At 43.9% G+C, this 22,272-nt stretch overlaps 1 protein-coding gene across 3 annotated transcripts in view; it reads left to right on the top strand.

Moving 5' to 3' along the window:
• BCL2L13 (BCL2 like 13) overlaps positions 1–18,666 on the top strand; it is a 39,706-nt gene extending 21,040 nt beyond the window's left edge. For all 3 annotated transcript variants that reach the window (XM_082310039.1, XM_082310040.1, XM_082310041.1), the window contains exons 6-7: positions 4,817–4,960; positions 17,150–18,666. In XM_082310039.1, the coding sequence (XP_082166165.1) occupies positions 4,817–4,960; positions 17,150–17,962 (957 nt within the window). In that variant the 3' untranslated portion in view covers positions 17,963–18,666. The remainder of the gene's footprint in view (positions 1–4,816; positions 4,961–17,149) is intronic.
• Positions 18,667–22,272: the final 3,606 nt, after the last annotated feature.

The raw sequence follows: 22,272 nt of genomic DNA, 5'->3' as shown, positions 1-22,272 counted from the left end.
TGTGGGCACTTTTAAAGCAGTTTATTACATTTTGCTTGACAAGTTATTGCCCATGGCTCCAGCAATTATAATTGGTGTGTGTGTGCTTTCAGTTTATCATCTTGTGATTCATAGCATTTTAGTTTAAACAGCCATGAAACCTGGTTATCAAGAAGGTGGCTTAAGCTAGCACATTTTACTTTTCAGTTGGTGAAAACTAAAAACAAGCATAAAACCATTCATTGTGGCTCAGCTGGCAAGGGAAGAGGTGGATGGAGCTTGTCAGTTGCCCGCTGTGTCTCCATATGCTGTTGGTACACACCTCTTGAAGATACAGCCCTGGGTAGATGGATCAGCTGCATTTGGGATTGTATGATTCAGCCTCCATTGCTGCTGCATTTCTGCAGCCCCTGTGGCTAGTGGATTTTGATCCCCATCAGCTTGTGATTGAGAATATCATCCAGAAGATGTCTTTGTCATCATCTCTGCTTACCCGTGACGTTTGTTGCTACAAAACTTATAGTCCACAAGCAAACCAGAATGGAAATTTTGTAGACTAGTACGGCATCTGTTTGTATTGGTTTTGTGGTAGCTTGATGCTTCAGGAATGCCTAGCAGTTCCTTTAATAATACTTGTTTTGAGGAAATGGAATACATTTATGTTGGTTTCATTTCCTTTTAAATTCCTTTATCATCTCAATCAGAATCTTATTTTATAACAGAAGACATCAAGATATCTTTCCTCCAACCTCAACCGAGCTTAATTTTCACTCTAAAGAAGAAGCTGTTAGAAAAATAATTTTTAAAAGAAGCTATAAATAGACATAGCGTTAGGTCTAATTAGCAGGCATACAGCAGCAAAATGAGACTGTGCTGGCCTCAAGTTTGTGAAAATCTAAAATATGTATATTTAAATTGACTCTATCGGGAGAACTGAAGCTTAGTCCCTCTTATGACTAAATAATAGGAAAACATACAACTAGCTGAGCTAGCTGAACAGAATAATAGATCATTCCCTGTTATATGCTCACAGACCTTACATATCCTATGGTTTCTTGGGTGGAGCAGAAATTGAAGGTGCACAGTAGCTGTGGCAGATATCAAAGGGTTAAAAATGTGGCTATACCTTCCCACAGACAGAATTCTCTGTGATCAAGGCTTGTGGTTTGATCCAGACTGGAAGAAATAAAACAACTGAAGCTAGTAGATGAAATGTGTTTTCAGTTACATGTAAGCTGTATCTGTTGTGCTCAGTAGTGGCATCTTGCACAGCAAGATGTTCTTTTTGCTTTCAGTAGCCTGTGAACTACTATATAAAATCTCACTTTAAATTTCTGAGCCTTTGCTGTTGTAGGTATGTATTATTATACATATGGATGTATCAAAGCCCCACCTATTTAATATATTGAATGCGATGCACTCAGAGAGCCACACTGATCACTTAAAGGCCCAGTACCTCTGTGGCACAAAGCAGATTCAAAGTAGTCTTTGCAAATCTTCCTTGTTATGTGTATGAGAAACATGGCGTACAGGTAAGCGTATACTTCTGGGAGGTACTGGATTACCTAGCTGGCTAGCTGGTAGGGGGCTGAATGTGGACAAAGCTTGATCTGTCTGGTTTACAGTTGGGAGGGAAGGTGTCACTTTTAGTCATACCAGTTTTCAAAGAACCTATTCATTATACAAGCATGAGCAGAAAGAAGACACTTCTAAATATAGCTGTTATTTTTTCCATTTAAAAATGTGGATCTTTTCCAGAGTGCAGCGGTATGTTTGAACTGCTGAAGAGATTTGTTAACTGACTGGAACATGGGATGTAAAGGAATGTTTTCGGTCACTAAAACATGAATATCGATCTGAATGAGGAAATATTGCAGGGTAAACTAACACACAGGAACATGAGTTCTTCCGTTAACATCCCACAGAAGCAAAGTTTTCCCACAGACATTAGAAGTGCTGGTTCTCAGTAAAACAATTTCAGGAAAAGAAATTATTTCATGTATTTCTCAGAAACTGTGATGTGAAAATAACAGGCATGATATTGGATTCTGTAAAGAAAAGGAGGAGTCTTCACCTTGTATTTGAAATAAGGCTCTCGTTAAAACAAAACAAAACCAAAACCACCTCAAACTTAGGGAAATTTATATTTCTGTAATAAAATAAATGTAATTAAAAAATCATGCTTTTTGCTTAAAATTGAGTGTTATATACATACTCCAAAATATATAATCCCACTATTGTGCATCAGATAAAAGGATAACAAATACTGATACTGAGAGTCAACTGAACTGGTAAGTAGGTTAGCAGTCCTCTTAATGTCCCGTTTTTACTGATTAATGGAGCCAAAGAATAATACAACAAAAAATGTAAGAAATAATCATGTAAAGAATTAGATTAATTTTATGTTGAAATAGTCAAAAGGTACACAGAAGTGGCAATTACTTTGCATATAGCTTCTTCAAAGTCTCTGAACATTCTTTGTAGTATTTTTTTTTGCATACCTTTAAATTTGTAATATTGTACTACAGGAGTGCAATAGTATAATTGACAGAAATCTTTCCTTTACACAATTAATCAGAAATCTTCTGATAGTAAAGTGGGTTTTTTTAATGATTCCCTAGAAGTTTTCTTCTGCCAACTATTTTCTGGCATGCTGTGCTTGATAATGTGTATCTTTTTCTTCAGTCAAAATATAAATAGCCCCTAGCATTCCTTCCCAGGCGTACTGGTGGAGGGAACTGCAGTTGCTTGGAATTGCTAAGGCTACATTTTTACTTTGGTCTAGTTAAATCTCATCACGATTCACATAGCTACTCTTATGTACAGAGAGCTGTTGTTAACCTTTACAGAAGTACAGTAAAAGTAATTTCTTTCATGAATTTAGGGACAGTATCATGCAAACCTGCTTCTGTTCCTACTGGTCTCAAAGGTAGAAGTGTCAATAATTTCAGCAGGAAAGGAAAACCAGGCGGTGTTTGCTGGTCTGCATGGGACTGGATATAAGAGTTTGAATTTGGTCCCTCGCTCCTGAGGCCTGCAGAGGCTTGCTAAATTTGGGAGGAGTGGATGGATTAGATATTTAAGTCGGCAAAGGAAGATGGCAACAATCATGTTCAGTATGTCAACATTTGAGCTCCCTTCATTTCCTAAGCAGCCTTTTTTTGCCTTTGTTTCTCTTGCCTTCAGCTTAAAGTAAATGTCAAATATTTTGAGATCTCAATGTTCATGCTGTTGGAGAGTTATGTGGGTGTGCCCAAAGCCTCTGAAAGATGCCTAGTCTTGACAGCATCCTTTTTTTTCTTTGATCCAAAAAGATTGAAGTTTCTTCTGACAATTACCTCACCTTGACCTGCTCCTTATGTTTGTGCACTGTAAGCTTGCACCTCTTCTGCCTCTGAGTTGAGATTTAATTAAAAGAAACTCAAAAAACCCCAAGGCTTTTAAAATTCAAGCACCATCTCGTTCCTAGTTAAGTGGCTGCAGTGTTAACTGTTTGTCCCAGAAGAACAGTACTACAACCTGTCTGCCATAGTACTGGATCTCTCAGTTTTTAATCAGCTGGAACATCTTAAATTTATCAGATTACAGGCAGTTTCAGGCCCCATCTGTTTTTAGAGGTCCAGTGTGATTCCACCATGGATTTAGTACAAATCTCAAACCTAGCCTACTTTTCCTATTCATCTTCCTCCAGCTTTGCATCCTAAGGTGTGATTTCTGGGAATATTATTGGAGGATATTTACAGAAAAGAAAATCAGACTGAAGGAGGAGGAGACTGGGAAATGAAGGAGGCATTTGGAATTCAGTCTGAGCAGTAGTATTAGCATCTACCTTGTGCAGCTGGGAAACAACGGTCTTATTTGCACAGTGAATAGATGTGCAATGCAGTTGTCACAAACTAGGTGCAGTAACACAAATATTTTTCTCTTGTATCATAATAGCGCTTTTTCAGTTGCTAATGACTTCAATTCATACCAGTTTCCTGAACTTGGCAAAGTGCTGCATATAAATTTCGCCCAGAGGGCCACTTGCGTGCTCTAGGAGAATAAATTTAGAGTTTAAAAGTTCAACTGCATGTTGTTTAGGCAAACACAAACATAATTTCAGAAGGAAGTGTCTAGAACTGTATGAAGGAGGTGGGTTCACAGAGCCTTGCATCTTCCAGAGCAATTCACATTTGGGTAAGGCTGAGCATTCAGCTAAAGACAAAAGGTTTGGAAGGAGGAATGGGAGTAGGAAATGAGGGAGGGAATTCTGATGTGTTAAATTTGGCATAGGAGGGCGAGTTTAACATGGAGAGGGGTTTGAGTTTGTCATTTTAAACATGTCTGTAATGTTACGCTGCTGGGAGGAGTTGTTTGTTTCTGTCCTGTCTGAAAGCCAAGTGTGAACTTCTAAAGAGACTGTCTAGCACAACGTATCTATTCAAGAATGTACAAGAGTTTGCTGTTTAAATACAATTTGGATGCATATGCCTTCAAACTATTTATAATGTTGCATCTTTGCACTTCTGGGGTAGCAAGTTCTGGACCTGTTCTGCTTCTTTACCTGAATCTTGTGCTGGAAAGAAATGGGGCTTAAGAAAGCACTGCAGTCCTGTTCTGTGAAACTCTCAAGTTAGGCTGTGGTGTTTTGCTTATCAGATTGAGTGCTTCTTTCTTACTGGATTGTATTGTGTTTCTGCCTTGTGTCTTCACAAAAATTAAGTGTAGAGTCCCTGATATCTTTGGACTTGTAGATTCAGACCTTTTCTGTGGACTACATGCATTCTTCTGTTTTACCTACACAGTAGTATTGCTAATGCTTTCTGTATTTATTCACAATTCTTGTCTTTTGAAGGTCTTGGTACCCCTGGTTCTGCTACAACAGTTTCTGATGGAGTTAACCAGACGGGGCCAGGAACCATTGAGTGCACTTGTGAACTTTGGGGTGACATATCTAGAAGACTATTCTGCAGACTATATCATTCAACAAGGAGGATGGGTAAGAAGGCAATGTTTAATTTTCATACTTTGTTCAAAGCTTATTTCTAGGTGTGATACTACTCTTAATAGGAGTGAAAGCTAAGAGGGGTTGCTATAAGTAAGCAGATGACAGAAGGAATGCCCCAGAAAAAGCAAAGAAAAGCAGGACGTCAGGACCATATAGTTGGAAACGGATCTCGGGCAGCCATCTATTTCACCTCTCTGCCCCAAGCTAGAACTGACTTTTACCCATTCATTTCTGATGCTGACATTAAAGGCCTATGTGATTGGACTCCACGGTTTCCTCAGGCAGTCTGTTCCAGTTCTTTGCATGTCTGGCTGTTGAAATTGAAGAGGTCCTCAGATGTCAAATAACAACTAGTTTTCATACATTGTGTGTTAAGATGCTAATTTGTTGCTATATGGTGAGCTTTTGTTTGTATGTTCTTTCCTGTTAATATACATACAGAATGCCGTTTAGAAGCAAACACCCTTAACAAGAGCTGTACTGTGCCTGAGAGGCTTATCTTTTTAGTATTATCTTCATACTCTGGTGACTGCTGGAAATAGTATATGGGGTTTTTTTCCTTTTAAATTTCAGAGGGTTTTTTAGCAGATCAGTAATTGGGGAGCACGTCATACAGAAATGTCAGTAGGTACTAATTTATTTTTATAATAAGTGATAAAATAGCTAATGCATATTGGATTTTATAGCTATATAGGAACATGGATAGAATGAGCAATCAAGATTTCTTTGTGCTGCACTTCCTTATGGAAATCTTCAGTTCATGGTAACCAATGTTCCTGAGTCATGGCATGCTGAGAAAGCTTCATTTAAAAATACATCACAGAGGCAGCTCACAGCCAATGAGCTGGGTCTTGAAGGCAGAACTGTGCTAAAGGAGGCTGAGCTTTAGATTACTGGGTTTGGGATGGATGCCAGATTTGAATGGAATTAATCTGGGATTAGTGAAATGGCTCCAGCAAGTTGATTTATTCTAAAAAGAAAAGCTGTTCAGGAAAACCCGGTGATTAAAAAGTGCTAGTAGAAAAAATCTCATTCAGACAGCCTCTTATACTCAGGACTTTACCTGAAGTTTTTTTAAGAGCAGTTTGCTTCGGAATTTCTGCACATCTGCACCTTCCTATATCCTTTCCCTTCCCAGCAATCGTGGATAATAGTTTTCAAAGCCTTTGGGAGGGATTGTCTTTAATGGACAGAAACACTAACAGTGTGCAGCCAAATGACCTTAGGTCATTTGATAAATACACTCATATTTCAAAGTATTTTCATCACAGGGAAGGTCCTTACTTTCAGCTTTAAGACAGATGGATGTTAGTGCTATTTTGCTTTTCTGCTTTTATCTAACCTTAGAAAAGGCTGTGGTCTGTTCTCTAGCCCCTGTTTGAGGCCTGCTATAAACATACTTAATATGGCGCAAAGCTTCTGAAAACAAGCAGCTTTCCAGCATGGCCTCCAAGGGAGGGGGCTGTGCTTTGTGTTTGCGTGACTGTGCATGTATGTACAGATCTGGGTAGTCCGTGTTTAATGGGCTACGAGCTTGTCTGTATACATCCAGTCAGGCATAAAATCAGACTGACATAAGCGGTACAGCAAACAAGCCAGAGCTATTTTTGAAACAGCAGAAGAGGCGAGGAAAGAGACAAGGTGATGAAAATCCTTTCCAGCCGAATTAATGTAGCTGCACTAACCCTTTGTGAGTTGCTCTGGGGATGGGGTTGGGGGCCCTCTGGGCTTGTGGCTTTATGTAGAGGAAGGGAGTATATGGTTTTACTGTTTGTTTTTTTTTTTTCCTGTGAGGAAAATGTTCATTTTTACTGAGTGGCATGCTTCTCTGTTTGTTCCGAGTCTGTGGGATGGTGTTCTGGGGATGGCAGTGCTGGGACCGGGGCATGGGGTAAGGGTGGGAGAGTTTGTGTTTCTGAGAAGGGCCAGGGAAGAGCTGCCTGGCAGGCTGTTAGCCATCACGCAAGTGTTTTGCGTTTTTTAAGATAAGAATCTGCCACAGGGGCTCTATGTACTGGATCAAGTTGTCAGTAATACTTTGCTAGAGCCATAAGGGCAATGTATAAACCTGGGAGTCTCCAGTGAATTATGTTGCTGTGACAGTCAGAGGTTCAATTTTTGTGTTATTCTGGAACGGTGTGAAGATAGGTCTTTCTAAGAGCTTACTTAAAACCGAGAGGATACCAGAACAGCCTGTCTAGTTTTTTGTGGATCAGGAGCAGAGGAGAGCTTCATAGGAGTCAGCTTTTCAGGGGCAGACCTGAAAAATTCTGTAGTGTCTCTGGTGCTGTCTCTTCCCTTGGCACCATGTAATTTGGGATCTTCCTCAATTTTTGGATTGAAGTCAACCATTGCCAGGAGGGAAGTAGCCAGTCGAAGGTAAGGGGTCAGCTGAGCCCTTCCTATGCCTCACTGCGGATCTGTGGACTCAGAATTTTACAGAGCTGTGTCATCCAGTGGGACCACTTGCTGTGTCATGCTGTGCAGCCACGATGCGGCTGGAAGAGCTCCTGAGGTTCTGCATGTGTGCAAGACTTCCAGTTGTTTTGTGGGCTCGGGAGGCTTGCAGGTCCAGGAAAGCATCTGATTGAGGATGGTGAACAACTGTTAACTAGAAGGAAAATGGCTAGCTCAAGGAAATAAAGGTTGATAAATTGGATAGCTATGCAGTAGCTTTCAAGAAATCGACATGGCTTGTGAGGAATGGGAAATTTGAGATACTAGAGGTAGAGCCTCTGAGATGAGAAGTTGCTTTTTGATTTTTCATCCCAGTCCTGCAGAGATGATGTGTTGAAACAATGAGTGTTCCCCTCCCATTCTCCCTTCAGACACTAAAATTGTAATTCAGCCAACTTTTCATGGTAGGGTGGGACTGGGATGTAATGGTTGGTTGGTTGGCCGGCGAGAGAATAGATGGCATATTTTTATGTTCAAGTGCATACGATATTTTGATACTATGATTCTGGCCGTTGTGCATGCTGCTCCCCTTCCCCTCGGTCTGTTTTACTGCTTTAGGGTGAAAGGCTTCCAAGTAGGAATGTCTGCAGTGCACTGCATATTGTGTTTGGATGCAGCTGGCAACATAAATGTGAATGAAGAGATGAAATGACTACTCCATTTTTTTACAGTCTCTTAGATTTGCACATAGATGCAAGTTGACTTTGGAGGACTGTAGTAAAGCAAGGAAATCTTGTTTTCTTCTGGACAGCCTCCCTCTTTCACTAATTGCAGTGACAGGTTTGGCTGCAGCTCTTACATTTACCCTGCTTGACTTTAAGTTTTAGTATGATCTCTCTTTTGGAGCAAAAAGCATGTTTGACATTCCAGGTTCTCTAAATAGACACATGTGGGGGCACACATTTCTTCCTCCTGACTCTCTGTTTTGAACCCAAATGGTTGTACTACGATCTCGTTCCCTTATCATCTTGAACCATCACAAACCAATTCCCAGCCTGATTTAGCAGTAGCTTTGTTCTCCTCTTTCCCGAAAGCAATGTTAGGGCTCAACAAACTGACATGCAGTGTACATGCTCTTCCCTCCCCTTTCCTCCTCTTCCCTCCCTTCTCCTCCTCCTCTCCCCTCCCCTCCCTCCTCGTACCTCCCCTCCCTTTTTGCTCTGACTTCTCCAGGGCTGAATGCTGCTGCATCAGAAGCAATTCTTGGTCTCCTGGAAAAGTGCACAGTAAGGCCAGTCAGTTGGTAAGGATTTTTTCCTCTTCCTTTCCCACCCCTCCTCCCAAATAATTTATTTCTTCTCAAGCTCTGCGGATCCTGTTTTCCATGGTCAGATTTCATCTATGTTGAAATAGTCTGGGAATGTCTATAAGGAGAAAAAAGTATAAGATTACTTGGAAGGTAGCTGCTTTTTTTTTTCCTCAGATTCACATTCATGTTACAAGCCCATCTGCTTTTCACTTGTTTGAAAGAGGTGAAATAAGTGCATGCAATCGGTGTTTGTCGGTATTCAGTTAATAACCGTTCCTCTCTCAGTAAAAGGCTGGTATTTGTATTTGTGACCCATAGCTGAAATTGTCTCTGCCTTCCCAGGGTTCTTGTCTCCTGATGTTCAGATCTGGATTTGAATTTTAACTAGTTATTTGCCCGTGTTGAAGAGAGTAAAAGTAAATTTGCTTGAAATATGCATAGCATTTACAGTTTCGTATCTCAGCCTTAGAAGAGCTGTTCTCTGTTTCCAGTGTTTTGTCTTGGGCTTTTCTGCTGGTTTTGACATTTTCTCTGCTGCTGGCGATTGAATAATCTGTGTACTAGAGTCTGTTAACAATCTGCAGGCGAAAAAGAGTAAAGAGACACTTGTCATCTTGGGGAAGCGAGGCAGTCAGTTTGCGCTACTGGAGATTAAAATCTCCCTCTGCAGCAGTCCAGGTGCCTGCCCTGAGAATGACAATGCAGAAATAGAGAGACGTGCTCCACTGGAGGACAGATAAGTTTAACATGGTAGAGATGCGAGAAAGGGCAATCTAATTAGAGAAGTCCTAGAAAGGAGTTTTCCTTTCAAAATAATTATACTTTGCGCTTGTATCATGGAACACTGCAGTGAAACGTCCACTTTTATTTGTCTGTAACTTCTTTGGTACAGTAACAGATTTTTAATTTTTTAGGCACTGTGGCTGAAGGAGAAGGAACTTAAATGGTCAAGGAGCAACTAGATCTCCTTTCTTTTTTCCCTTCCAAGAACTTCAAATCAATCTGTCTGAAGAAGTGGTCTCTAAATAACTGAATTTACTTCAATTTAAAGCAATAAGACTGAAACCTTAAAGGGTGTTGCTTTGGTGCTGACTCTCTGCAGGCAGTAGAGGTTATGATGGAGGGCAGGGGAAGGAATAGGATCATTTCTGCAGGCTGTTGTAGCCAAAGCGTTCCTTGAAGGGATGAGAGCAGTGGCTGCAATATCAGCGTGCTTTGATTTGGTTCACACGACCTTCCCCTTTTTTTCTCCCCCCCCCCCTTAATAAAAAGTACAGTCCTATTTGTGGACTCTGCTTTGTTTTTGTGGCTCCACCTATCTTGATAGCTTCACAAAGATGAATACTACAGTAAATGCCTGAGGGCTTTTTGTTACTTATTTTTCTTTTAACGTATTGTTCTAGGTCTGGGTATTGACAGCTGCCCCTTTTATAATCCATTTCTCTGAAGGATTAGCAGGGTAACACAGCCAGGGTCTGAAGAGGCATGGCACAGCGGGGCTGCGGACGGAGGCACGGAGCGGATGGAGCTGCAGCCCGGTCAGCGCAGGTGGGAGCGAAGCTGTCCCGACCCCAGCAGCCGTCTGTGGGCACAGCCTTCGCCTGCTCAGCCCTCGGCACAGGCGGCACTTCACCAGCGCATGGCTGCTCCTCTATTATAGCTAGAAATCGTATGACAAGCACATTCCCTGCTCTGGGAAATCTGTTATTGTGGGAAATTTGTTTATTTCCCCAGAGGGAGATCTCTTGGGATCTCCGGACACAGTCCATGTCATCGCTCCTTGCCTTCCATTTTTCGGACACTAGATTTTAAGCACAAATGGATTTGATGGGTTCCTAGTACTCATATTGTCGCTGTGACACTGAGAGTGTGAAGAGAGTAATGACTGAACCTCATTTCTCTCTGCGATAGGTTATGTTACAAGATAAAGTCAGTACTCTCTCCCAAGAAACTTCCTAGCTGTGTTGAGTGTTTTGAACTTTTTATCGTGGTAAAGATTGCTCTCCTGGAATGTTTGCGTTCTGCCAGCATTTCCTCCTGTATCTCAAGCCACTCTTTTTCTTGGGGATTTTATGTGTGTGTGTTTAGTTTCAGGGAGAAAAAAAAAGTTCAGGGAACACAGATAATTTTTCCTGCAAGGTGGCACTCCTCTCTGACCCGTATACAGAATTTTTTGCTTCTACTGGACAAAATCGAGATCTGGGGTGTATGGGTGGCTTGCTGGGCTGTATAGGTTTTTCTGGGGGCTTTTTGGCGTCTTTGGAGATGAGTTTTGTGTGGGTTGCCTAACCACATCATTCCTTTCATGAACAGACTTAACTGTTACCTGCCTGTTTATCCTTCTCTAAGAACTGAAGCAGAGACACCAATCGAGCTTTTCAGAACACTTAAAACTAAACCAAACCCTAGAAGAATACACACAGCGTCCACAGCAATTAGAGGTAGTCAGTTTGCCTGTGTCTGGTCTTCTGAGCTTACAGGACAGGGCTTTTGAAGTCTTCTCTAAGATGCAGTAAATGCTCTGTTGGACACCTTAATGGCGATGTCTTTCCATTCATTATCTAGTAATATCTCCGCTACGGATTCAGTGTGTACTGCTATTCCTACTATTTTTGTAGGAAAAAAAGTTACTTTTATCTTTGAGACATTCAGAATTTTGATTTGAATATATATTTCCACCAGAAGCAGCTTTACATAAATCAGGCTGAAATAATTATTCTGGTAAATAAGGATGTTTTTTTTCTTATGTGTAGTTATGTTTAGCAAAAATAACTACTATAGTTAGTAAGTCAGCTTGTTTGTATACAATTAATTACAAACCTACTAGAAAACTACGAAAAATAGTATAGTCATCATGAGCGTCAGTTTCCAAGTCTTTTTTTTTTTTTTTTGTTATGTTTGCTGTCTTTAAATCGTAATTGAAACTTGGCAGATGTTTTTAAGTAGCAGTTTCCTACTATATGTTAAAGGTTAGTAGTGCTCCGAATCCACTGCTGAGAGTGATTTTCAGCAAAATTCAGATTACTGACACTGGCAGGACTACAGCTAAATCCAGACTGATGGGTTCTACTTACTAGAGGAGATTTCAGATATTTTTTTCATTATTTTGCTACCAGTTTACAGTTGTGTAGTGTAGTTCACCCTGTAGCGTAACAGCTATAACCTACCCTGAGGGCTAGTCTAGCACGTTTGTTAAAAGTGCTTTCTGTCACTTGTAGAGGTCTTGAATAAAATTTCTACAAGTCAAACCCCATAGGTTGAGGACAGTGATTGACTTCTGGAGCTCCTTTTTGAGGTCTGCAAATGCCACCTCCACAGCATTAAGTCGATCTTCTCCTCAAGACTGCCTCCCGTGCTGTGGGCCGTCCTTGTTCTGTTCTGGTCAAGAAGGGAACTATTCAGTTCTCCTCCTCATCCTAACTTGTGCCAACTCTTCCCTCAAGTGGCGGTGGTTGGGATCAGGAGTGGCAGGGTGCTGCGGTGAGGGACTTACTCTTGCTTCTCTAGACGTGCACGACGTGGTTCTGTGAGCATGCTGGATGAGGAAAAGCACTCCACGTTTGCAAGTCTCCCATCGCAAATTTGAAAAAGAGCAACTCTTGCTTGTTCTGGTCTGGAGTAGTAGACTATCCATTTACAATAAACAAAGCAGATAAAGAAATGCTTACATACATTCCTTATTTACTGTTAAATCTAAAGCGTAGGGCTTATATAAGGCCTCAGGTTATTAAAAATCCTTCCACATGTTCCATCCTGTCCTGAATTAATCTGGCTGTGGGAGCTTTGCTTCTGGGTCACATCTGTAGATGAATTAAGAGAACTGTCCTAAATGTCATTAAGTTTTTATTGCAGCTGCTTTAAAAGAAAAAAAGAACCCCAAACAACAACAAAGTGCAAACCTCAACCGAATCAGCACAAAATCCTAGCTTTATCCTCTTGACTTTCTGAATTAACTCTTAATTCAGCTCAAGAAATATTAATCATGTATCCTAAATAATGCCTATTACTGTCTGGCTTTTCAATTAAAAAACTTGATAAGCTTTTAATGAAAAAGTAGTGAAATTACCCATTGACACACAGTGTGTTAGCTTTCCCCCAGGTTTCTCAACCTCGGGCTATCTGTCTCTTCAAGCTTGGGGAGTTGTGTCCCTGAGGCACTGACACGGAAGTTAAATTGTCTGTTAAGACAGAAAGGAATCAGCCAGGCTTTATAAGGCTCTGATTTATAGGGGTCCAGCAACTGGTAACTTTTGAGGTCAGTGCAGTCTGCGTGGGAAAAAGAACAATAAAATGCTTGAGCCTCTTAGGCCCTCCCTTCTCCTGAAGGCAAGACGGGTGTGTAGTTGGTACACTTGTTAATGAGGTATTTCAAATGTTGAGGATCGCCCATGTTCCCCATATTACCATCCCTTCATTTCCTTACCCTCTCCGAAGCAGTTTATCCTGCACATTACCCTCAGCATACGCCGAGACCTTAGCTGCATTTTGTGAGAAGCGTATCTCCAGTGAAAGTGCTCCAGCAAAGCACACGGCCTTTAAAAAATGCCCTGGTATGTGGGAATAACTAGAATAACTAATGCCCGATCCTTGTATGTCAATGTTGCCTCCCGATCTGTTTGTTAACCTGCTGAGGATCTAGCACTACATCGTACTGAGCTACAATATTTTGCTGGGCCTGGGCAGCTACGGTCCACACAGTAGCTGCGGTGGTACTTTGTCTATATTACTTGTTCATTTTTATCATGGTCCAATCGTCTGCGGGTTCCCTCTAAAGAACAACTTAGATTTTCCTTATGAGAGAAAAGGGAAAAGTTAAGAGTGGTGGATCAGGAATAGAGCAGAAGCAGAGGCTGGAGGAATATGTATTGAGAAGTATCAGGGTGGCTTAAATTTTACCGCAGTCTCTGTACCCGGTTGTCCCCATCAGCTACAGCTGGCTCCCTCCTCCCTGCCCTGGGCTGCTGAGTCACTGCTCAAAGGCGCTTGGCTCTCGCCGCCGTACAGCGTACGACTTCAGGGGAATTTAGGCCGTCTGAATATGGCCCTAGTTGGTGCTTTTTTTAGTTTATTACTGAAAAGAAGTTTGCTACAATCACCAGATCTCACAAGCCCGTAGAAGCATAGTGTGGTTTTGGAATATTTTTTTATATGCTTCATGTTGAACCTGTCACAGCAGCATGGGTGCACTTCCAGTGGTATGTTATGAGAAGAGCTGTTATCAGTTGTGTGTGTCCCTGTTCTTTTTGCTAGTGTCAGATCACAGGTGTAGTCTGGTTTGTTGTGATGTGCCGCGGACGGGAAATGAATTTATTCCGATTTGTGGAAGGGTAGAGCTGAGCAGAGAGGAGGGTAGTATAGAGTTTCATGAAATTGCAGGTTTTACCCCTAGGTACTTCGTTGTTTAATTACCGTTGTTCTGAGACTGTATCGCCTGTGGAAATAAAAAATTTGCTATGATTATAGGTGTCTGTTAGTAGCTTATATTACAGTGAGAATATTTCCTACATAATCAACATCCAGAGAAAATCCTGACAATCACAGGAGCGAACGTACGATCTCAGAGTGTCTGGGCAGCAGGCTGCCTCTCCATCCTCGGCACAGGGCGGTGGAAGCCAACCACAGTGACTGACTCCCGGCTGTGCTGCGCTCCGGCCTCTCCTGGAACCGGGCAGGTCGGCGCTGCGTGTGGAGTCCTGTCCTCACGTGCTGCGGAGCAGCCTTGGCTCGCACTGCTCGCTATATGGTCTCTTTGGATCTGGTAACCTCTGCCTTAAGTTTCTTGGCTCTTCTTTTCCATTGCCGTTACTTTGGAATGCTGGTTGCTTCCTCCTTGGCCGTAGAGCTCTGTTTCATTTTAATGGCCTGAGATGCATTTAAAAAAAAATTTAGTTCTTCACTAGAAATATGGCTTTCAAGGGGGTACTGGAGTCTTGAATTGTCAGTCACTGCTTGCAGAGCAGGGCTTGCTTTGGGTTTGTCGGGGGGGGTGTGTGGTGTCTGAACATTTTCACAAATGTAATGCTTTATTAATTTTTATTTCATTCTGAATCAAGACTTCATGGTGATCCTTAAGTGGTCAGTGAACGGCTTGATTGCTTTTAACCCTTCCCCTGAGGAACATGTTACCAAGCTGGATGATGTTTCCCACATCCAAGCAATTTAAAGGCATTTATGAAGAAAAGTTCCTTTTGAAGTGTTCTATGAGATTCCTTTGCTCATGCACAAATATCTTCCAAAATTCCTTGGGCTGAGAAGATGAGATTTACATCCCACCCATGCCGAAATACATTACGAAATCCTTACGTTCCCAGTGCTGTCCTGTACTACAGCCTCCACCGTTGTACAAAAGTCTCCAGGAATGGGTCCATCAAGTTTTGCAAAATGGGAAGGTGTTTTGGGGGAGTGGATAGAGAAACCTCACTCCCATACTCAACTCAGGCTCCACTGAGCCCTTTTCACAAAGTTTATTGATAAGGTAATAATTTTGACCGTGAAAGATGAAGGTGTTACTGCCGTAACTTGCACAGCTCGCTCAAGTGCCAGTTTAGCGCTTTCGCCAGGGGTCCGCTCCAGCTTCACTTGCTCTCACTGCAGTTACTGCCAGTGACCAGCAGTGTTGGTGCTGTCTCTCCTGTGCCTGCCAACTTGCTTTTTGGTTTTTTGGTGGTTTTTGGTTTTTTTTGTGTGTAGATCCTTCCCCCTTCTCGGGAAGTGAGGAGTTGTGGTGCGTCTGCTGTCTCTGGGGAGGGTATGCCCATGTCTGGGGAAAGGCTGGGCCTCTTGTGCTTCCCTGAGAGAAGAGTGGATTGCTGCTGGCCCAGGCGCTACGAGCTCTGCGAGTATGCCCACTCAGAGTTAGAAACCATTGGCTTGTAGGCCCTGAACTCCTTGCATATTAGGAACTAAGTGATAATTGCGAGTTACCAAAGCTGAAATGCATTTTCCTTCTGCTCTCTAAGCAGGGCACTGGTATCGATTTGGGTCTTTCGGCATCAGTGCGAGCAGGTGCAGCTGCTGGCCCTGCTCCACCCCTGGTCGCACTCGCACACTGAGGCGAGACTGGACACTGATCAGGGTTAAAAACAATTCAGCAAAATAAAGAATGTGTTTGGTTTTAACTTGGATCAGTTCCTGACACAGACCACTGCATGGATCCATAAAAAGCTGTGCGAGGAGGTGTCTTGGAATGGGAAACCATCGGTAGGAGCAAAACCAAGCCTCAAATTCACAGGTGTCAGGAAGGGCTTAAAAAAGAGGGGGACAACTGCTTGGAGTGCTTTAGGAAAACTATTGCATGCGGAAGGGAGCAAGGAGAAAGAGAACGACTGGATTTTAAATTTTTTTCATGTTATGATGGGACTGTACAGGAAAGCTTGATAATTGAATGAGGAATTTGCACAGAAGAGGCTCCCACCACTGCAGTACTTGATATATGTTCAAATAATTTTTGTTAAGAGCAAGAAAGTAGTTGAATCTTTGTTAATGGTTTCACAGACTTCTGTTACATGGCATAGCAAACTTTGGGGTTCCTCTCTGCCCCTATCTCTTATTTTTACGTTCTTGGTATTGCATCCATCTTAGGTTCTTCTTCTGCACTTAATTTTTTTGCCTCTTTCCCCTTGAAGCAAATCTCTTCTGTGTTACGTACTCAGCAGTCCGTGCATGACTAGGATCGACACGCTGTTTTTTCTGTAAGGAGGGAATCGGTCGGTGTTACACACTTGCAGTTTCTCTAACTGGAGCCCACTGTCAAATTTCTAGAATGTCTACAGATTTTTCCTAGCTAAATAAATAAAACCAAGCAAAGCCTGTCAGCATCTTTGGATGTTTGTGCTACGTTGTTTGTTTCAACTTAAGTTATGTAGCCGAAGTTATGATGACAGTCTTGGAAAGTGAACTCATTTAAGAATAGCTAAATTTGTTTGTAGTAAAATACTAGAATTACTGCAGATTCTAGCTTGTTGGTACAAAGTAGAAATACAGGCTTCAGACAGTACTGGAAATGTGATAAAATTAATGTAAGAGAAACACTGTTAGATGAAAATGGACAAGCAATAGAGAGCACTTGCACAAAATGGAGAGGGAAGTGAGTGGTATTCAGCTGGGCTCATGCACTTGTGTTTGCCTTCTTTGTTTTGTTCCAGTTTGGTTTCAGACTTTGGTGTCTTGTTCTCTGGTTAACGATGCCCACGTGGTATGTTTTGGTGAGGTACTCGGCGATGCAGTCATGTCAGGGAAAGGAGGAGCTCCCAGCAAAGCTCTTATAAGTGGTTCCATTCTCTGGAAATGCCAGCCGGACCAGCTAGGTTTCGTAATCTCTTCTAAAATGTAGGTCAGACAACTGCTGCTTCTGCAGAGAGCCTCTCATCTTTCTTCCAGCCCCACTAAGTTTCCAGGTGTCCTCTTCCTTCCCGTACAGGGCAGGTAATGCTGAAGCCATCGCTCACGTGTTGTGTCCTCCTTTTCCTTTGTAGGGGACGGTCTTTACTTTGGAATCCGAAGAGGAAGAGTACCCCGGGCTCATCGCAGAGGACAGTAATGACATCTACATCCTGACCAGTGACAACTCGGGACAGGTGAGCCCCCCGGAGTCCCCCACGGTGACCACGTCCTGGCAGTCGGAGAGCCTGCCCGTCTCCCTGTCGGCGAGTCAGAGCTGGCACACAGAGAGCCTGCCTGTCTCCCTGGGACCCGAGTCCTGGCAGCAAGTGGCCATGGATCCTGAAGAAGTCAAAAGCCTGGACAGCAACGGAGGGGGTGAAGAAAGGAGTGAGAACAACTCTTCCAACTCAGATATTGTTCACGTGGAGAAGGAAGAGATACCGGAGGGGATTGAGGAAGCAGTGGTGTCAGCTGTCGCTGCAGAGACCGTGCAGGCAGCGTTTCCAGAAACCCCTGCTTCTTTACAAGAAGTAAAACCTCAAGCTGAAATTGCTGCTGTTGAAAAAGCACATCCCTCTGCACTTCTGCGTACAAAACAGGAGGAAAAGGGAAAAGTGGCTGAAGAGCTTCTTGAACCTGAAATCCCTGTATTAAGTAAACCTGTCCCAAAGTTAGCCCCATCAGAAGAAAAGGCTGCACCAGAACCTGAGAAAATACTGCTTCCAGGGGAAAAAAAAGTGGGGAAAGAGGGCCGTTTGGAAGAAATAGAAGAGAAATCCTCCGCTGCAGAGGAGAAGCCTATCTTATTGCCGGAAGGGAAATCTATATTGCTGTACGGTGGGGCTGCTGCGGTAGCTATATTAGCTGTAGCAGTCGGAGTAGCGCTGGCGCTTAGGAAAAAGTAAGGGAGCTCTCTTGAGGAGGAGGAGGGGGGAGAGAGAAGAGAGCACGATCCAATTTTTGTAGTTGTGTTACCTAAAGGTTGGGCTGCCTGCTGTTTAATTGGACATTTGAGTAACTTAATGGTGATGGGGTGAGGTCGTTCAATAAGCCTCCGGCTATGGACAATCATGTTTTTAGTAGAATTGGGGCGGGGACTGGTTTTTCGTGATTAAAGTACAGGGGTATTTTTAAAAAAAAAAAAAAAAAAAAATCTGCAAATTTCAGAACTTAAGTGCAGGTGCTGAAGAAAGGGGTGCTTGTACTCTAGGAACTGGAACGGAGAATCCCCAGGGGAAGGGGAGAGCCAGCTGCTACCAACCCCTGGAGTCTTTGGCTTCTCAGACTGACCGCTATTGCAGCTGTGCTGTCTTGTCACTCCCCGTCGCGCCCGAGCCCTCCCTAACAAACGTTAGCCACCGCGAGTCCTGTAGCGAGAGGCCGGTCTCCCTTTTGTCTCGGCTTCCTCTCAGGTACAGCACTGCTCCTCGTAACCTCGCAGGTTCCTCCTAAGCCCCAGTGGGAGAGTGCTTATTCTTACCTCTTTGCTCACACCGGTTTCGGCCCCTAACATCTACTGGAGCCCCATCCTGTAAAGATGCTGCCTCCCTCTAGCTGTGTTCTCTCTGAGCATCCTGGTGTTCCTGGGGGACAGGCGCAGGACGGGCTTCGGCTGCCCGGGAGGGTGGGAGGGACGCTGCCATTTGCTGGTTTGAGAATCCATTTGCTCCGCGCCTGCCCGGCCCACTTTACTGCCACCCTCGAGTTACCAGAGGTGCAAAATTCATCCTGGATACGGTGCTGTTCCGATCAGTACTCTGATACCAGGGTGTATTCAGCAAAGGTACGGCAAAACTACGTGGAAGTGAGGCCGATGCCTCCTGTGCGATTCAAAGGTTTAAACGCTATGCTGTCCTGTATCACGCTGCAGTCTGTGTCGTCTTTCCCAGGTTAAGCACAGAGTGGATTTAGTCCTAACTTGGTCTTGGCTGTGACAGAATCCCAGATACATAAGGCAATGGATTCTAGTAACTGAGCAAAAGCAGCATTAAACATCTCCTCTCTCTGCCTGTTCCTGACCTGACCCGGCGTGTTGTTCAGTGCGCTTTCTTTTGCGACTCTGAATCTGTAATTAGCTAAACTTCACAAATGATGAGAAAGTTACTTTGGCAAAAAGTAAATCCCTCTTCCTGCAGTCACACCACTTCAAATGTGTGTGAAGAGAAACCTTTGAAGCATAGCTATACGCATTAGTTACATCGGATCCAACCACAAGCGTTCCTCCTTCCGTGCGTGTTTGTGTCTGTCCTTGTCCACGCAGCAGCTCTGCGCGCAAGACCTTGGGCTTCCCAGGCAAAATTGCTGAGGCATCTCTGAGGGGTCGTGCTGGCACCGTGGCTTAGACGAGGCGGAGGTCAGTGAAAGGGAACTCAGGATAATGTAAAAATCAAAACGTGAGCTTACGGGAAGCTTACTCTTCATGAAGCACAAAGACAAGGTACTTTATTTCTAAATAACCTTATCTAGAGTACGTCTCCCAATAAGCCTGTTCTTAAGTGATCTGAGAATTAAGAGATTTTAGCACATTCTCTATTTTACGATATTCTTGCGACATTTTCCTATCCCACCCATATCCCAGGATGCTGGGAAGTCAGTAAGAACCTGGCAGATTCTGAGGATTTTTTTGTTTGTTTGTTTAAGCTTTTTTGAGGGTGGATTTTTTAGAAAACTTCTTGGGTTTTGAATTCTGTGTGTGTGAAGTTGAATGCTGAGAGAAGGGATTGTCACGTAGGTACTGCTGCCGGGGATTGAACTCAGGAGCCCTGGAGTGCTGGACTCTACTGTTGATCATTAGTTGCTCTTTTTCCATGTGCAAAAGGTAGCAGGTTGGCCTTAACAGAAAACAAAACCCTTTACCATGTTGCAAAATGGAATTGACTTTTTTTGCCATTCCCTGGCGCCCTGCTGGTACTGCCGTTGCTGTGCCGCGTGCCCAGAGCGGGTCACCGGGAGCTCCTCACGCCACGGCCTCCCCGGCGCCTGCCTTCCCTCTCCTGGCACCGCACAGGAGCTTCCCTCGCGTGGAGAGGAGAGGTCTTTATGCTTCTTTTGTCACAGATGTGCACGAATGTTTACAGTTTTGCTTCATTTCACATGTCGCAACAGTGTTTTATCGACAAGCGAGACAGCCTGTGAGGGTAACCGGTTGTTCCTATGCGGCAAGGGCTGCCCGGTAAGTCGGGGTGGGCCTGCCCCTCTCCTGCTGCTCTGCTGACGGCTTTGGTTACTTCTCGGGGTATGTTCTCTGTGGGAGACGGGGCCGTCCCTCCCCCGACCTACATCCTCCCCCTTCCCAGAGATGATGCACCTACATTTGGGACATCCCCCACCTGTAGCCACGCGGCAGCCTACACAGAAGTACCAACGCGCACTGTGAAGCAGCGGTGGATTTTTCTGGATGTTCTGGATAACTTGTGCACGCGCCGGGGCGGGGGGGGGGGAGGCCAGGTGTTCTTTTGGCTCTTCTCTGCGCGTGGTTGTTTCAGTAGTAGTGCGGGAGGTGGGTACAGGACAGACAAGAATAAATCCATGACGGCTAGGGAAGAAGTCCCTAGCTTGTTGGCACAAGGAGCCCAGTGGGGCATTAAATAAAAAGTGTCGTCTTCCTCACACAGCAGTGAGGAGAAGGTGGCAGCAGCAGTAAGGAAAACAAATGACTTTGTTAAGCGTTTTCATGGTGGGGCGAAAGCCTGGGTATCTGGTGTGTTTGCTACATTTAATGGGGCATCAGCTGCACCGTGTGTTTTGGTTGCTTGGTCCCTTCTTTATATTATTCTCATTTTAGGGTCTTATAGATTTGACAAGTGAGCAAGAATTTGCACCGTCTTCTCCCCCACCCCACTGACCACGCATTTAGAAAATTTGTTGTATGCGTCTCTTTCCTCTGGGAACGCTCATCTGGAGTCCTGCGGTCAGAGCCGGGAGAGGCCCTGTGGGAGTCACCAAAGGGCGGGTAAGCTCAGATGACAGCGTTCTCACAGACTTGAGTGCCAGGCTGCTTGCTCTATTAGAGGTGTGAATTAGAAAATTGAAGGGTTTTTCTTTTCCCTGTCTTCAAGTGTATTAAAGTAATCCTAAACTGCAGGGTCTAGTTACCCCAAACGGTGTGATGTGACCTCTTTTTAGGGGATCTCTCGCAGCTGGCAGAGGATAAGCAGTACCTGTAATACTTACAAAAGGGCATATAGAATTACTCTCACTTGTGTTGCTTATCCCCTTCCCAAAAGTGCCTCAATACCTGTCCTCGAGTGGCCTGTACCTTAATAAAGTATCTACCTTAGACCCAATCTTTCTTCACTTTATCCTTGTCTGCAGCACACCCTAAAGCTGAGATGCTAAAACAGCAGAGGACTGGATCTATGAAAAAAGCGTTCAGTACTTAAGGAGCTGCCGTGGGTAGCATGCTAAGTAAGGAGCTGGCAAGGAAAAGGCTTTCAAGATAAGGTGCAAGTTAAATTTCAGTTGTGCTTAACCCTGCTCACTTGGGCGCTGTGGCTGGGAGGTGGGCAAGGTCTTTCTTCAGCCAGCGTTTGTGGAACAACAGGCTGGGAGCAAAGCCTGGAACCCAGAATCCCTCTGTTGCATAAAAGCCCCAGCGCCACGTCCCTGCCTGCTGCAGCCGTGCGCTTTGCGAGAGCCTGGTGGACTCCTGCCTCCCGAGTCCCTTAAACTTCGGAGGATCGAGGCTGTTGGGCTGCCGTTGGCACAGCAGTGCCGAACTGCTCTGCTAGGGCAAAATCGGAATATTACTGGGCACACACAGAGTGGCAGCTTGAAAACTTAAGCTTTTGGTTCTTGTTGGGCTAGGTGGATGCTGAGCAAGGGTTCTCAGGGTGATAATTTGACTGCTGAAAAATACTGAAAATAACTTAGCTCTAAAATACTAGGTCTGGCCCAATGAAACAAACTAGAGACAAGAAAGCAACATTTCTGCAGCCTGCTGTCCATTCAGATGTGACTCGTTAAGCAGCTGCCTGCTGCAGGTATGCACCAGTCTGAAGAGAAGCTCCTAGCACAGAGCCGGACGACGCAGTGGAAGCACGTGCTCTCTTTAGTGTTCATTGCACCTGGGTTTGGACACGAGTTTAACTTCTGGCTGGAGGTGAAGTGCCTGTTGTGGTGTTTGCAGCTGGCCGGTTCTTTCCTAACCTGCCTTCTAGAGAGCAAATTACTACTCCAAGAATCCAGCCTTGCTGGGGGTGAGGGCTTGATTTTT

The sequence above is a fragment of the Platalea leucorodia genome, assembly GCF_965183815.1.
Source record: "Platalea leucorodia genome assembly, chromosome: 4".
In the NCBI taxonomy this organism is placed as follows: Eukaryota; Metazoa; Chordata; class Aves; order Pelecaniformes; family Threskiornithidae; genus Platalea; species Platalea leucorodia.
The sequence above is the reverse complement of the archived record's forward strand: the minus strand, read 5'-3'. Positions and strand labels throughout refer to the sequence as shown.